The sequence below is a fragment of the Chionomys nivalis genome, chromosome 5 (genome assembly GCF_950005125.1).
Source record: "Chionomys nivalis chromosome 5, mChiNiv1.1, whole genome shotgun sequence".
NCBI lineage: Eukaryota > Metazoa > Chordata > Mammalia > Rodentia > Cricetidae > Chionomys > Chionomys nivalis.
This window is the reverse complement of record NC_080090.1, coordinates 78652484-78668930: the sequence shown is the minus strand read 5'-3', so window position 1 is coordinate 78668930 and position 16447 is coordinate 78652484. Positions and strand designations below refer to the sequence as shown.

The 16447-nt window shown below is 36.4% G+C and overlaps 1 protein-coding gene across 3 annotated transcripts in view; it reads left to right on the top strand.

Annotated features, from left to right (window-relative positions):
- Kcnt2 (potassium sodium-activated channel subfamily T member 2) overlaps window positions 1-16447 on the top strand; it is a 367931-nt gene that overhangs the window by 299471 nt on the left and 52013 nt on the right. For all 3 annotated transcript variants that reach the window (XR_009057124.1, XM_057769358.1, XM_057769359.1), the window contains exon 21: window positions 2006-2140. Coding sequence is in view for 2 of the 3 variants with exons in the window: in XM_057769358.1 (XP_057625341.1) it covers window positions 2006-2140 (135 nt within the window). In the remaining variant the exon portion in view is untranslated. The remainder of the gene's footprint in view (window positions 1-2005; window positions 2141-16447) is intronic.

The following is a 16447-nucleotide window of genomic DNA, read 5'->3' as shown; positions in this document are numbered from 1 at the left end:
TTCTCTTGGATTGCTTTTCATTGGCTGCCATCTGGTGGCTGAACATTGTATAGCAATCATTCTTAAAAATACACAGTGGAGCAGGGAGAGGAAAGATAGTCCAGAGTCATAAAAATACGTTCATAGCCTACTCGAAAAAAGTTAGGGTGTTAATTAGAAAAACTAAAGCTTTAATAGCATAGCAGTTCCAAATGTTTCACTAATAACATCTCAATCATTTGTATTATCTCTAAATTCTAACACATAATTTAATGATAATTTGCAGTCCTGAGTAACTACAACAGGAAATAGTTTAAGGATGGAATCAACAGATGCACCCGAGAGCATGTAAAGTCAATATACTTAGAACAATCCCACTTAAGAAAATCTGTGTTCAACATTTGCATCAGTTTTGTGCAATTATTTATTCTTTGACTCAGCAAAACTGACTTCTTACAAATTTATATTCCCCTTTCCTATAAAATTCTAATCTAGAATTTTGATGGAGAAAAATCTTTTGAAGACTGAAATATTAGGAAATAAGTTGAAATCACTAGATGCTAGAAGCGAGTTGACTTAGAAACAGCTTTTTCTAGTGATCAAGGACTCTTAAACCAAGGAGTTACAAATTCTGACAAGCTCGTTAGCACTGGCCTAAACCCCCAGTTGCTGCCAGATTCTTTCTATAATATACTTTTATGATGCAATAATAAGTACAATGAATCTCCTACACTTAAAGTCGTTCTATATATTAGGGATTTAATCTTGAGGAACATTGTATTGATTGAATGTTATGTTTCTGGGCTCTTTTCTCATGGTGAATTTATTTGGAATGAAATTCTGTTTTTACAGTTTTAGCTATAAAATCTCTGTCATAGAAAATAGCTCCAAATTTAAACACAGTATTTGTCTCTCCTGCTGCCCTCCCTCATCCCTTCTGCCCAACCCGCCACATACCTGAATTATTTCTGGAGGTTTTAGGCTTAGGCCTTGGTAATGCCACTGTGAGGTACATGGCTTTATGAACCAACCATCTGCTTTAAAGTAATTTCTAGAAACAAACTCCAGTAACTATCGGTAGCAACTGTAGTTATGTACATTTTATTGTTGCTATTTTAAATCAGGAGGTCTGGACTAATTTTCTTCTTATCTGTTTTCACTGAACCTTGTAAATACTACATTCTTGTATGGGGTCAAGTGTAGTCCCACTTGATTTTGTCCTGGCATTTGTTTTTTTGTTTTGTTTTGTTTTGTTTTGTTTTTAAGTCTGTATACAGCAAAGACAGTGAAAGAGTTGCCCTGTTTCAGCCTCAATGGTAAACATCCTTTTTTTTATGGAAAATGCTAGTCAAGAAGTTTTACAGGGACAGAGACAAAAGCTGACTAGAATAGGTAATAAGTGCTTGAACTCTAGTTTTTCTAGTCACCTCAGGCAGACAAAAAAATCTTTGACCATTCAGTCCCTTGCTAAAGAGTTGTCTAGCTTTATTTATCACAAGTAGGTATACATATACATATATCCTACTCTCTTTGTAGTGTAGGAAGAATATGTAGTATATAGATTTTACATAAATAAATACAGACATTTAAAAGTACTTATAACATACTTCTACATTATCTTTGTTAACTGAATTAGCATAGTCTTTACCCCTCTTACACTTTCACAAAAAGCTTTTTAGAATCTTCAACCAATTGTAATATTGTGTCCTTGAAGTAGCACATTAACTTTAATAATGAATTATCATTACCATACTTTCTATTTTACTGTTTATGTAGTAAGTGTTACTAAAAACAGATTCCAAATATGGGTGCTTTGAAACAGTTGGTATCTGCAGAATTCTGAATTTTGCATATCGCCAGATCATATTATCTTATAATTCTCCTTAATGTCTGTCTGTGTTCTTAATAAATTCATCTATAAAGACAATATACATAACCTAAAGATAAACAAATATGAACAGTGATCATAGTATTGTGATTTACTTAAAATTGTATTCTTTTTTTTTCTTGTGGATTTTTATCAAAGCCTAGATGATTTGCTCAGGTGTGGCGTGACCTTTGCTGCCAACATGGTGGTTGTAGACAAGGAGAGCACCATGAGTGCTGAGGAAGACTACATGGCAGATGCAAAAACCATTGTCAACGTACAGACCCTTTTCAGGTATGTGTATAAAGCCTAGCCCGTGTTTTCCATTTGTAAAGTATTTCATTCGATCTATACATGAGGAGTGACAGTGTGACATGAAGCCTGGCCTTGGGTCCTTCCTTTAGTCATTTGTTCATGAAGCAGATATTTATTTAGCACATACTGTGAAACTTTGCATCACAAACTGCATTATTTCCGGTTTTGAAAAAAGAAACGTGTGACCTACTAAATTATTACAGTACTTCAAATCTTTTCAACACTTTCCCCATTCTCTTCCCTTCACCTTCATACCTTCATTGGTAGCAATGAGAGTGACATCCAAATATCTCTGTTTATAGGTTGAATTCGGAATTCACAGGTAGTAACTTAGGTGTGAGTCCCAACTGCAGTCACATTTTGATCCGTGATTTTTCAGTACTTTCTTTCTCTAAACCTCAATAAAGCACTTTCAAGACTACTTGTAACTTAAATATTTTAAAATATCATGATTTTGCAATCAAGATAAAAAATATATTGTCTTTAAAAACTTGGCATTTTAATATATATTAATTTAACATATAATATATATTAAACATTATTACTATAACCACGAGTCATATAACTGCCAGGTTCTTGTGACAGAATAGAAAATTCGAAAAACTTACCCTATTGCAGAGAGCCGCAAAGTCCATTTGGTACCATGTCCACCTAGAGCCTCCCCTGACATCACTAACTTTATGACCTAATGTCTTCCTAACCTAATTGAAATTCAGTTTTCCAAAGCCATAAAATTCTGAGAAGATGAACCTTGAAATGGAAAAGTAACAACTAGCTATAGGATATGTAAAGAATCTATTATACTACCACAGCCAGAAATATATACCCTGAATTTGCATAAGAAGTTTAGCTCAAGCAGGAAGATTATACACTGTAAAGTTCTTATATGCAGAATATGCAGAATACAACTAATATGGCTGTCTTGAATAGTGCTTTGAAAACTAATGTAAGATTTTGAAAATATGATCTTTATCAGCAACTCGTTACTTTAGAGAAATAAAGAAGAAATTAATTCAATCATGAGATCCACAGTCAGTAAATAAAATAAGAAAAAAACATGCTTTTTCCCCTTCCATGCTTTGCAAAAGCTAATTAGATCTTTCAGAGATGAAAGTTTCAAACTCAATGTGCTATTTTACTTCCAATGTCCTGTGTTTAATTCTGTCATGACAGAGTTAAGATTGGTTTAATCTTTATTATCTTCTCTTTGAATAGATTATGTGATTCCAAGAAAATAATTCATCTTTGTCTTATTGAGAAGTGTTAATTAATCACTTGAAACTAACTGACCAAAGTTATTTAAAGAAGATATATTATAGACAACTGACACAAAATAGCCCTTCTCTGAGTACTTGGCTGATGGATGCAAGTCTGCATGTGTGCATGAATGAATGAATGAATCAATCAATGAACAAACAATGTAAGGTCCCTCAAGGACCAGTTTTATCTTTCTTTAAGGAGAGCACAGTCGTACACAAAGCGTTATAGCTAACTACGAATTCTAAGAACAGGAGAAACAGTCTTTTCCAGGAAAGAGTATAACAATTGGTTATTCAGTTCCACGTGGTCAGTCCTGAAACCATATTTGTACAAGTAACCTTATAGGGACTGAGAAGCTTATGTTAATATATTTAGGAATATATCTATTAACAATTAAAGTAATCAAGGTCATTGATTTGAAAGAGACCAGCAGAGGGTATAGAGGAGGATTTAGACATAGTGAAAAGAAAGGGGAAGTGTTATCATTTTAATCCCAGCATAAAAAAATAAAATAAAATAAAAGAGTAGGCTATTTTAGAAGTTGTATAATTTTTATGGCATTTAGGGTGAATAAATTCCAACAGAATTTTACAAGAACTGGTAAAAAATAATTTTAAATGGATTTCCTTTTTTCTTTCTTTTTCTGGGTCCTATAGAGGCATAGTCATTATTTCAAAATATACATAACAATATTTTTCAGGGAATTTTTTTTCTGTTTTTAATTGACTTATGAACTGATAATCCCATGTTAATAAAGATAGCCTTACATAATGAATATAAAGTATCTGTAGATACTCCATACAAATAAATGGCCAAGTTATGTAAGACTTAGCACATCGATTTTGTAATGTCAGTCACTATTTCTTGGTCACTTTTCTGCATTGCTCACAGGGTTTAGTTTCCAGTTTAATGTGGATTGTTGCCACCCTAAGTCTATTCTAACACGGATGTACCAGTAGTCCTATATAAACATTCCTTTCAATAGCTTAACCTCACTCTTAGTCAATGTCATGACCTTGAACTCTAAGTAGTTTTACCTTCTAAACTCTCTGTTTCTTCACTCAGTCTGAATTTGCTTTAACTTTCTATTTTTTTCTAACTCTTCTCAATCTTTATATTCCTTTAAGTGCTCTGTATGCCATCAGCTGGCTCCCCTACTGTTTCACTCTTCCTAGTTGAGTGAGGGGTTTTCTTCTCTCTGTCCAGACTGAATTTCAGCCCCTCACTTTTTATGTTGGCTTAGACATCTTCACTAGAAAGCCACCAACTTGCAGAGTAAAATTATAATATTTTTCTTTCCCCCTTTCATTAATTTTTTTTCTAATATCAGACCAAATCCTAAATTCTCTTTCACTTCTCAGAATTCCGTGCTCACTCTGAAAACATCTTACCCAACCCCCATGGTGCTCAAATTTCTAAGCCTAGCCTGAGGACTTCAGTCATTCTGACAAAGAAAACCCAAAGAAGTTTGTCTTGTTAAATCTATCTTCTCATTCCCAGCTGCTGCTGAAATATCTTTCACCTGTTTGTTGTTTTACTTGCAAAAACTAGTAAAATTGACCTTCAATTAAATTCTGCAAATCTAAGAGGCAACAAAAAGACTCCTGTGTTTTCCAGCGATACAAAGAGAAAGAAATTTAAAATGACCATGATAAAGGTTATGAATTACTCACAGTGGCAGAGTGTGAAAGTCAAATCAATCAGCAAATAGTCTGTTATCTACATCCCTCTGCCGGAAAAACTAGTTCACAAAGGTGAAGTCTAACTGTGGTGATTAATGTTGGCCCAGGGGTTCTAGGTCCAAACCTCAGGCTCTAACAGCTTAACAGGCTAGGTTTGGACACTCATCTCTATATGCCAAGTAAGAGACAAGATGCTTAATTTGTTTCTGTTGTTGTAATGAACACCTTGTGCCAAAGCAATCTGGGCATAGGAAACACTTTGCTTCAATTTAAAGGTTACAGTCTATTTGTGCAGGCAGTAGGGAAGGAGCACAAGGCAGGACAATGAGGATCACTATCTCCTGGCTTGCTTTCCCTGGCTTGTCCAGTTGGCTGTCTTATACAACCTTCTGAGGAATGACATCACCCAGAGTGAACTAGGCCTACATCAGTTAGCAGTGAAGAAAATGCCTCACAGACATGGTCCAGGAGGCAATCACTCCGCTAGGGTTCCTTTATATCATATGTGTCAGTTTGACAATGGTGAAAAGCAGAGAAAGGAGATTTAATCAAATACACTGAATAATGTTGTGCCCAGATTATGACCCCCAGAGAGAGACCACCAGAGAGGCCCAGACTGTAATAAGCAAGGTTTAATCAGCATAATACAAACATGTTTGGAACTCATCTCCACCCTGGTTGTAGTGATTTAGAGAGAAGTTGTATCTCCTCTGTGGAGTAAGCTTTTAAAAGCATAACTACAAAGAGACTCTTTGAAGCTGCTTTGGCATGGGTACAAGGACTTTTGTTCCCTCTCATCCTGCTAAGTCAGCTTTTTCCTTGTTCTTAGAGCAAGGCCATCTTTATCAGCCTGTACCAGGTAGCTGGCTGGGCTGAGCTAAGTGACCTTGTGCTTGGAATCTCCAGTGGGAGAGGGGAAGTCCACTATCTTCTTGGGAAAACATTCTGCTAGGAAATTATTTTCTAGCCCCTTTGAGAATAAGAGGTTAGGGTCCTACGAATAAAACAATCAAAAGCAGCATCCAGTAATCCAAAGTTCATCTTCAGATCATCATTGAGCCCTTTGAATTTAAACAGACAAAGAACTGGGTCATGAGGAAAGAGGTTTGAAGAGTAGAAAAATCCAGGCCAAACTATGGTCAGACTCAACATTGTCTTAGCTTGGTCCCTATAGGATAGTCAGAAGTAGTTGTCTCTGTTGTCATAGCTTTAGTTGAGTAGAGACGTTCCTGCCTCAAGATATTCCCTTGCCATCACAGACAAGTATCATTCAGGGTGAGTGGGAGAAATTTTGTGAGTCAAATTTCTGGCAGAAAACTGCATATGTCTACCAGCAAGTAGTTAGGCTAAGAACTATCTCTGTTTGAAAGGTGTCCATGAGTTCTGTATGTGTCATATTAGATTAGAAAGAAAACATATCAAAAGTGAGGAAATCCCTCATTTCTTTATCAGAGATATTTTTTAAAACTTTCTTAATTCTTTTGGTAAATATAAACATTTTTAGCATATCTAACCAGAAGGTGAAATTCTTAGGCAAATGAAACACATGTAATATCAATTTTCTATAAAGATGGTTAGGATTCCCTTCATTTGTTTTTATGGCTCAACCTTGAGGGATTTATGTTGATACTCTAAACTTATGTGAAAGTTCCTGGGAAATGCTTGCCCCCTAAGCAAACGTAAACAGATCGCAAGTAGAAGCCAAGATGATGAGGCATTTATTCAGTGTCAGGTAATCAGACATGAGAACTTTTCTTACATCACACCTTAACCCCATCTTTGTGGGTGGCTATATAAAAGAAAGTCACCATAAAGTCCTGGCAGACCTCAGATATATGACTGTCTTGCTTCAAGCTCAGGAGTATTCGAATTATATACATGCCCCACCGTGGGCAGACATTTCTGTCCTTGCCAGCAAGTTCCCTAAAGAACCATAAATGCTCAGCTGATAGCTTAGGCTTGTTCTTCCATAGCTCTTATAATTTAAATTAGCCCATTTCTATTAATTTATGTGCTGCCCGGGGCTTGATTATCTCATGTATCTACTTCCCATCCTACTTGCTCTGTGTATCCTGAAGTTTCCTCAGACACATCCTTCTTCCCTAAGTCCTCCTTGTCAAGCTCTCCTGCCCAATCTCTTCCTGCCCAGTTATAGATTAGTCAGATCTCTATTAACCAATGAGAGTAATACCTATTTACAGTGTACAAAGATTGTTCTACAGCACCATACCCTGTCTGGCCTGACTACATTCTGATTATGCAAATTTCCTCCTTGACATAATTTAAATATCCCTGAAGACATTTAAATGTCCCTGAGGAAATTGCTTGTTAGCCATTTAGTGTTGATTTGCTCCTAACTGCCCTTCTTTGAAATTTTTTTTAATATTTATTTATTTATTATGTATACAATATTCTGTCTGTGTGTATGCCTGCAGGCCAGAAGAGGGCACCAGACCCCATTGCAGATGGTTGTGAGCCACCATGTGGTTGCTGGGAATTGAACTCAGGACCTTTGGAAGAGGAGGCAATGCTCTTAACCTCTGAGCCATCTCTCCAGCCCCCTTCTTTGAAATTTTTAAGAAAATAAGTGACCAATGTCCAGGAATTAGCTTTATGATCAAATGCAAGCAAAGTTTGTAAGAAAACAATAGCTCTTCCAACAAGCAAGCCTGCCTTCCTTTGCCAGCTTGATTTTGTCTGTATTGTAGCTAATGTTCTAGTGTCTGAAAGGATCATATTTCTTGTTCTCTATAGTTAGGAGCTGGACTCTGACAGCATGCCACCAGAGAGCAGTTGCAATATATTAAAGTACAAACAACAAATAAAAAGATATAAGCGCAAAAGAGTAAACAACAAGGTGTTTGAAAAATAAGAACTCATTAGATATCTTAGGAATTTTTTTGTTTGTTTTGGGTTTTTTTGTTGTTTTTTTTTGTTTGTTTGTTTTGTTTGGTTTGGTTGGTTAGGTTTGGTTTGGTTTTTGGACAGGGTTTCTCTGTGGCTTTGGACTCTGTCCTGGAACTAGCTCTTGAACTCACAGAGATCACGCCTTTGTCTTCCAAGTGCTAGGATTAAAGGTGTGTACTACCACCACCTGGGTACATGTCTTAGGGATTTTAATATCCTTAATTACACATACTGTCTTAAGATTTATCCCCCACAATCCTTTGTGATTTACTTAGGTCTTTCACGATATGCACTTTTCTCTTTGTTAGCAATTTCCTTTTCCTTTATGGAAAAATCTGCTCACTTTTCTTGGGACAAACCTTATTTTATTAAACAAAAATAGTGTCTTGTTTTTTATTTTTTCATTCAAACCTTCTTTATCAAAAGTACATCCTTGTACTTGTTTCTTAGTTCTCATATTTTTATTTTCTTTTTTAATAGAAGGAAATAGAATATAAAAATATGAACCTATTAAAAATAAGAAGAATACAAATAATTTTCATGCAATACATTAACTTACCTAGAAGTTCCTTGGATAGACTGTATGTGAAGCTCTGGTTTAGATGCCTGGCATCACACAGTTCTCAGTATGGTGATATAACCAGGAAACTTTAGTGCTCAAGAAGTAGAGGCAGAAAGATCAAGCAATCATATTTTATATCATATTTTGTTTCCTAGCAAATTAAGACTAGTCTGTCTGTCAATCAATCAATCAATCAATCAATCAATCAATCAGTGACTTGTTCATAGATTGTAAAATTTAAAAGATCTTTTGTATTGCAAGTACTAGGAAGATTTTACTGACACTTGTATTTTTTGAAGACTCTTTTCTATATTTTGTTTTGTTTCTCTGAAGTCTGAGTTACAGAATATCATGTTCCAGGGCTGCCTGGCAGATATTTCTTGGAAAGTGATAAAATTTGCAGAATCGACAAGATAAAAAGAACAGAAAATACTGGTATCCCTTCCTCTGGTAAACTGACAGAGATAGTAGACAGTTACTTTATTTCAGAAAGAACCAGAGTAAAGCAGAAAGCTTCACCCTTTAGTGCATATTGAACAGGAAACATGCTCTTGGCCCCAGTGTTATTCTGGACCTAGTGCACTTCTGAATTCACTAAGAAACAAAAGAAAAAAAGTAAGTATCATTGTTACTCTTCTAATTCTAAGAAGAGACACCATGACAAAGAAAATTCTTATGACAGAAAGCATTTAATTGGGGCCTTGCTTGCTGTTTCAGGGGTTAGCCTTTTTATTATCATTGAGTGGGGGAGCATGGTGCTGGAGAAGTAGAGGACAAAGAGAGACAAAGACTTTTGAAATCTCAATGCCCCCCCACAGTGACACTCCTCAAGCAAAGTCACACCTACTCCAACAAACCCATGACTCCTAATCTTTATCAAATAGAGTCTCTCAGAGGACAAGAGTTTGGTTCCCAACACCCATGTTTAGCAGCTCAGAACTGCCTGTAATTCTAGCTCCAGGATCAAACTCCCTCTTCTGGCACATGTGAGCACTTGCACTTATGTGCATATACCTACATACATACACAAACATAATTAAACAGACATAAGTAAATAATTGTGCTTGTGTTGCATGAAACCAAACATGAATAAGCAGAGACTGAAGTTGAATCTTTAAGTTGTTCTTTAGCCAAAGAGTCAACGGCATGACAAAACAGTGGATTAGTTAACATCTTAATAAATTGTTTTCCCTCTCATTTTCAGCCAGTAGACTGCATGAGGTAAGGATGGGGCAGAGGTTGTCAATCATTGCAGAACTCAGTATTGCCCCTATGGTAAGGTAATCAGTAACTTTTCAAAGACTTGTCATGTCTGGAGTTCCCCTGTAATCATTCTTTTCCCTCTTTCTCATTCTCAAGATGTCTTTTGTCAGACTTTTCTTGAAGTGCTGAGTGGAGTTAGTGTCTCCCAGTATTAACCTTGCACTCTTCCAGAACATCTGCACTGGGGAATAAGGGATTCTTAATTCAGAAAAAGTCATTAGTGTTTTTACATGCTAAACTGTTAATAAGTATATGTAGATTTCTCTCTGCAATGTGACATACAAGTGTGTCATTTTAATACAGATTATAAAAGCCTCCCTATCTCTCTGTCCCTTCTCTTCTGATCAGTGTGATTAGTGGTTCTAAAGTTGTACCCTGTTGACAGAACCACAAGGAGTTTCAGGTTGATGTGTTTTGTGTAAAAAGAAATTATTTCAACAGAATAGCTCAAATAGGTCTTTTTCTTTTTTTTCTGATTTTTTTTTCACCAATGGGAAATTAGGGAACATAAAGAACCAGGGAAACTTCAGTCCCTTGAAAAATACTGAACATGTTCTCAACTACTGAGCTTATCCCCTTCTCTACAAATGTATTTTATTACTTACTTTTTTTTTTTTTTTTTTGGTTTTCGAGACAGGGTTTCTCTGTGGCTTTGGAGCCTGTCCTGGAACTAGCTCTGTAGACCAGGCTGGTCTCGAACTCACAGAGATCCGCCTGCCTCTGCCTCCCGAGTGCTGGGATTAAAGGCGTGCGCCACCATCGCCCGGCTTATTACTTACTTTGTTTATAGACAAGTTTTCACTGTGTAGATCAAGCTAGTATCTAAGTGGAAGACCACTTGCCTCTGACTCCCCAGCTGCAATTTTATTTCTGGAATTATAGACATGTCTGATGCCCAAATCCTAGGCAAAGACCTTTTAATTGCTATTGTCTTAATGTGTTCCTTTTTACCTGCTGGGTTTGCTTATAAGAATCTTAGCAGTTTCCATATAAATCATAGTTCTCCTCTAATGGGGAGTAAAAGATTAAGCTAGAGACAAATGTGACAATGTGACAGACCACGGCCCAGCAACATAGATTCAGGTTGTCCCAAATAACATGGTCCAGGATGGAAACACTTTCACAAAGTTTTTATAGATACAGAATAAAAAGAAAAGTAAAAAAATCAAAGTATGTTCAAATACATCATTGGAAGTGTCTGGTGGATGGCTTACACCAAAACAGATTTACCTTTGCTGTAGATCTCTGATGTTTTTTGACAGTATTTTTAACTTTTGGAATGGCAGAAGCCAGTGTGACATGTTGGGTTTCAAAAGGAGATTTCAAAAGCATTCTAGCTAATAGTTATGAGAATATTAGGTCAGCTAAAGGTGAACAATAAAAGGCTAAGGAGACTGAAGGTAGCCTGATGAAACTTGGCTCTAGATTTGCAGCATTCCGGTTTCCTTTACTTATGAAGTTCCAATCAGTCAGTCTGCACCAGAATAGCAGACTTTGATCTGTCAGTTACCCAGTGCCAATAATCAGAGGCAGGAGTTCAGTCTTCTAGCTGTACTTTATACACAGAGATCTGACAATCTAAGAAGAGACAGAATCTATATCCTAAAAGATCAACCTTCTGTTACCTTTATGTTTCCCTGCTAGCGTGCTTTACAAGGAACCTCAGCAGTGGCACATCTTCCCAAAGCTTAGTACTATCCCCACCAGTCGCTGCTCTACTGCTCATCTTCATCTCTAAGACTCTCTCCTTATTGCATCTTGCACTTTTGCTTGTCATCTCTTCCTGTGTAGTGGAATTTACCTATGCCCCAAACCACTGAGTCTTAGTATTGTGCTCAATGTGCCATTTAGACTATGTCTAAATTATACATTAACTCACCACAAATATACCTTTAGCAGTGCATGTGTACTGAGTTACTTAAAATATATAAAACCAAATTTCTTTTTGTAGTTTAAACTACCTATGTTCCCTTAGAATACAGAGAGTAGGTACTTGATCTCTCTCTCTCTCTCTCTGTCAGTCTGTCTCGATCTCCGTCTGTCTCTGTGTACGTGTGTATGGTTGTTTACTTGTTAGTGATAGACTTCTTTATAGCATGAAACTCCAGGACACCACTACCCAGAAAACTTCAGAGCCCCTAGAGAAAAGCATGAAGAAATAGAATATGTCTGTTACTTTACTCAGAAATCAGATTCTTAGACACTAATCCGTTGATCACCTTCTCCTCAAAAACCATTTCTGAAGACCAAAAATCATTGAGAAGACGGATGCCAAGTCTATGTCTGTTAATGTCTATCTTACTAGTGCTTACTATCTCCTATTTCCACAGCTGAGTAGAAACACTAGCACAGCTCCTCCAAGATGAAGATGTATATATATATATATATATATATATATATATATATATGTATATATAATTTTCAAATGGAAAGAAAATTAGTGCCTTTCTTTCAAATCTAAATTTGTTGGCTTAGTGGGTAAAGTCTCATGAACATGAGAACTTGATTTCTAAGTTCCAGAACACATATAGAAAGCCGACTCAGCAACCTGAAGGTGAACTCTACAAGTTTAGGGCAGAAAAGTGGGGTCTTTGGGGCTCCTTGGCTGGCTAATGTAGAAAAATCCCTGAGCTCTCTGTTTAGTGAGTGACACTGGCAATAAGGTGAATATCAATTGAGGATGATACCTGGCAATAACATGCAGTCTCTACACAAATGTGCACACATGTGCACGTGCACATGTACATACAGGTGTATATGCTCACATAAACACACCACACACACTCACACACACACCATTTCACTTACAAATTATTTCCACCAGGTGGTGGTAGCACACACACAGAAACCCTGTCTCAGAAAACTAAAAAACAAAAAATTTTATTTTCATAGGTTTGTGAAAAAGCTAAATTTAAATAAGCACATCAAAATTGAATTAAAAATAGCCAGGTTAAGCTATTGATGTTTTTGGTTGGTGTTGTTTGAAATTTTAACAGAATCCACTTGTGTTCCTAAGAAAGAAAACAGTATTATTAGGATCTACTGTTTGTTTTAACCAATCTGTGACAAACGGACTGATTTAGGACCAGGTATGAGGTGAAAGGAGAGGAGAAAATGTCTGAGAAAGAAAAGTTGCTCTGCGTAGAACACAGAAAAATGTTTACTGCTCCTTAAGGATGCATTTAAGCTGCTATTATACTGAAATGGTAAAAATTCAGGAGTAATTTCCTACAAAGCTTCGTTTGTGCTCATTTTACTTCAGTAAGAAGCATTGTTGATTTTGTTTACCAATTTTTGGCGACAGAACTTGTAAGATAATGAGCACTCTGAACATGCAAGCAACTTACAGGTCTGTCATCTCTTAAAAAATAGAGCAAAATCTGCATTAGATCTGTAGCAGGACACAATGACCTCTACAGCCAATGCACTGGCTTGTGGTTTAATAATGGGGTACACTTGACTCACAGATTTGTCAAGCATTTAGGAAGTATTGAGAATGTACAAGCTGTTCCCACTATACTGATCAAGAAAAAAAAAAAAAAAAACATAGGAATTACTGGAAGACTTTTTTTTAAATTAATTATTTATTTATTTATTAAAGATTTCTGCCTCCTCCAGGCCACCGCCTCCCGTTTCCCTCCCTCTCCCCCAATCAAGTCCCCCTCCCTCAGCAGCCCAAAGAGCAGTCAGGGTTCCCTGCCCTGTGGGGAGTCCAAGGACCTCCCACCTCCTTCCAGGTCTAGTAAGGTGAGCATCCAAACTGCCTAGGCTCCCACAAAGCCAGTACGTGCAGTAGGATCAGAGCCCGGTGCCATAGAGCACCGGGCTGAAATCCCAAGGTCCAAATGAGGAGCAGAAGGAGAGAGACCACGAGCAAGGAACTCAGGACCTCGAGGGGTGCACCCACACACTGAGACAATGGGTCTGATCTATTGGGAGCTCACCAAGGCCAGCTGGACTGGGTCTGAAAAAGCATGGGATAAAACCGGACTCGCTGAACATAGCGGACAATGAGGGCTGCTGAGAAGTCAAGGACAATGGTACTGGAAGACTTCTTGTGATAGTAGTCTGTAGAGGAAATTAGGAAGCAATGTAATTAAAGGTTTACCTAAAGTACTTATGCTTCATGATTATTAAAAACAGTAGAATAGTGTTGAGATGGGAGAACAATTCCTGGAGTTTGAGGGAGACTTCTTTTCTCCGTTGAACATAATTTGGGGAACTATCATGGCAAAATGCCAATGTTACCTAAAGCTACTATTATCAGTGCCTTCCAGGTCCTTTGTCTCCTAAAATTGAAGCATGAATTTTATGGAGAGAGAATGTATCTTACAAAAGAGATCTGCTATGGAAGAAAACTGACGGGATTTTATTGTAGAAAGAGAGCAAGCAGAACTTTTATGGGGAGTAAGGGTCAAGTGGGGTGCTGCCGAGAATCTTTTGCTAAGGGTCACTTAGTATTATTGGGCAGAGGAAAGAAGAGGTGAGCTGGCCAGCCAAACTGTCCCAATCACAGATATCAAGGAGGCCTTCATCTGCCTCCCTATCCCAGACAGGACAGACTGGTGTTTTAGCACATACCTTCAAGAGCTAATTAAGTATTTACTCACACCCACTAGGCAGCTGTGCTCAGTATATTCTTATGTTAAAGGAGAAGGAAGATAAGGATGAGAAACCAGTACATGACCCAGTTTCTCTAAACATGGCTTTTCCAGCACCTGGCTAGGACAGAACTATCTACACACCCAACAGCCAAACCAAACATCAGAGTATCAAGCAAAAAGATGTGATTATTTTATTTAATTTACATTTGCAATGATTTAATTATATTAAACAGATTTATAATAAAATCAAGTAGCAAGCTAGAGAATAAAATAAAACTAATTATATTACTTTATTAATTGCTGTATTGTTATATCCTACTCTTAGTATCTAAGAAAAAAAAGAGGCTTTCTATATAATGTTATTTCTAAACTGTTTAGCATTCACAATGTGTTTAGCAAATATCAAGACTAAGAAATAATTTTATGGCATCAGTATTTATAAGAAACATAATTAAATGTGTTAGGCAAATGAATACATAAATGAATACTGTAATTGAATACAAGTAATGTTTTATAGACATAAAGGGTCTTATAATAATTTATTGCATAAGTATTACTTTTAAATTTTCACTAGGTGGCAGGCTTAGCTAATGTATTACTGCTTAGTTTAAAATAGTAAAATTCATTTATGTATAAGAGACAAGTCACATACATTTTGTTCATAATAGAATTTCAACCATAGTAGTCATTCAAATACAATTGATTCCTGCAATTTTAATTATTAGTCACTCTCTCTTAGGCCCTATCTATTATTCTGTTTCATCTAATGAGTTAGAAAATAAGCCATATGCTTATAGCATTTACACATTGTAGGAAGATAACAATTCTCCAACAGATGAAATACATTTCTCTCCTTAAGAAGCTATATTTGCCTCGGAAGTTATCATTCACTAGTGTTTTAATGTCACTTCATATGGGAGTAGCCCAGTCTGCCACAGTTTACCACCACTTAAACTAATATACATAGGCTTGTAATCACTCAGTTCTGCTGTCTCCACAGTCAGTTCTCAGAGTTAAATAATGAGTATTTCACTTCAATATCTCTTTTGTATTTCCTTAAGACCAGAGATTGCTATTAATGGACATTTACCATTTTTTTTTTGTTAAATTAGATGTTAGACACCAGCTCTCTTATCCTAGAACAGTACTAAGGACAGGTCTACCACTCTTTATGCTAAGTAATAGACTTGATATTTCAAAAATACATTTGACTTTTAATATATGAAAAGCCAATATATTGCTAGATATTCTTAATAATAAATTATTGTTTCTGATTATCTGACTTTCTTTACTAAGCATCCAATCTGTATTAGAGTAGTAAGAAATGACTTTTTAAGTATTGTCTTGATTCTACAGTAAATGTATTTTTTTGTGTGTGTGTGTGTGCTTAAATTTCTTCAGTAAGGTGCCCATTGTAAGTGATTTCTTAAGATGATTTGCCACTTGTGGTTTGAGTAGATAATGTAGCTAGTTCTCTTGATTTGTAATAGAAGTTGGAATCTCCCAACAACCAAACATCAAAGTACCAAGCAAGAAGATGTGATTTTGTTGCCTGGTCAATAGTAGATTTGATAGATCCACCGAGACCAGCCAGAGCCACAATGATAGCAACTCAACTAGTTCTACAGATTGAAGTTCATGTGATGGTTTGGAACAGAACAGCACAAGTCTGTAGACATTGAAATGGTAGTGTGAGTTTAATCCATCCTCCCTACAATTTTGCTGAAAGGAGGTACAAATGGGAACAGCAAAGAAGGAAGTTCAAGTATAGATTGCAGCATTTAGTGTCTAATTAAACTACAAGATTCTGTGTTAATTGATCTGCTTTAGTGACATTACTTATTCCATTTAACTACCTGTAAGCTCCTATTATTAAATATAGGCTGTGACATCCCATATGTTAACTATATTTAGTATTATTATTCTATTTATTAGCTAACTGGCTTTGAAATAAAAAGACAATGATTCTGAAAGGAGATTGCTTGGGATGCAAACTATATAGCTTACT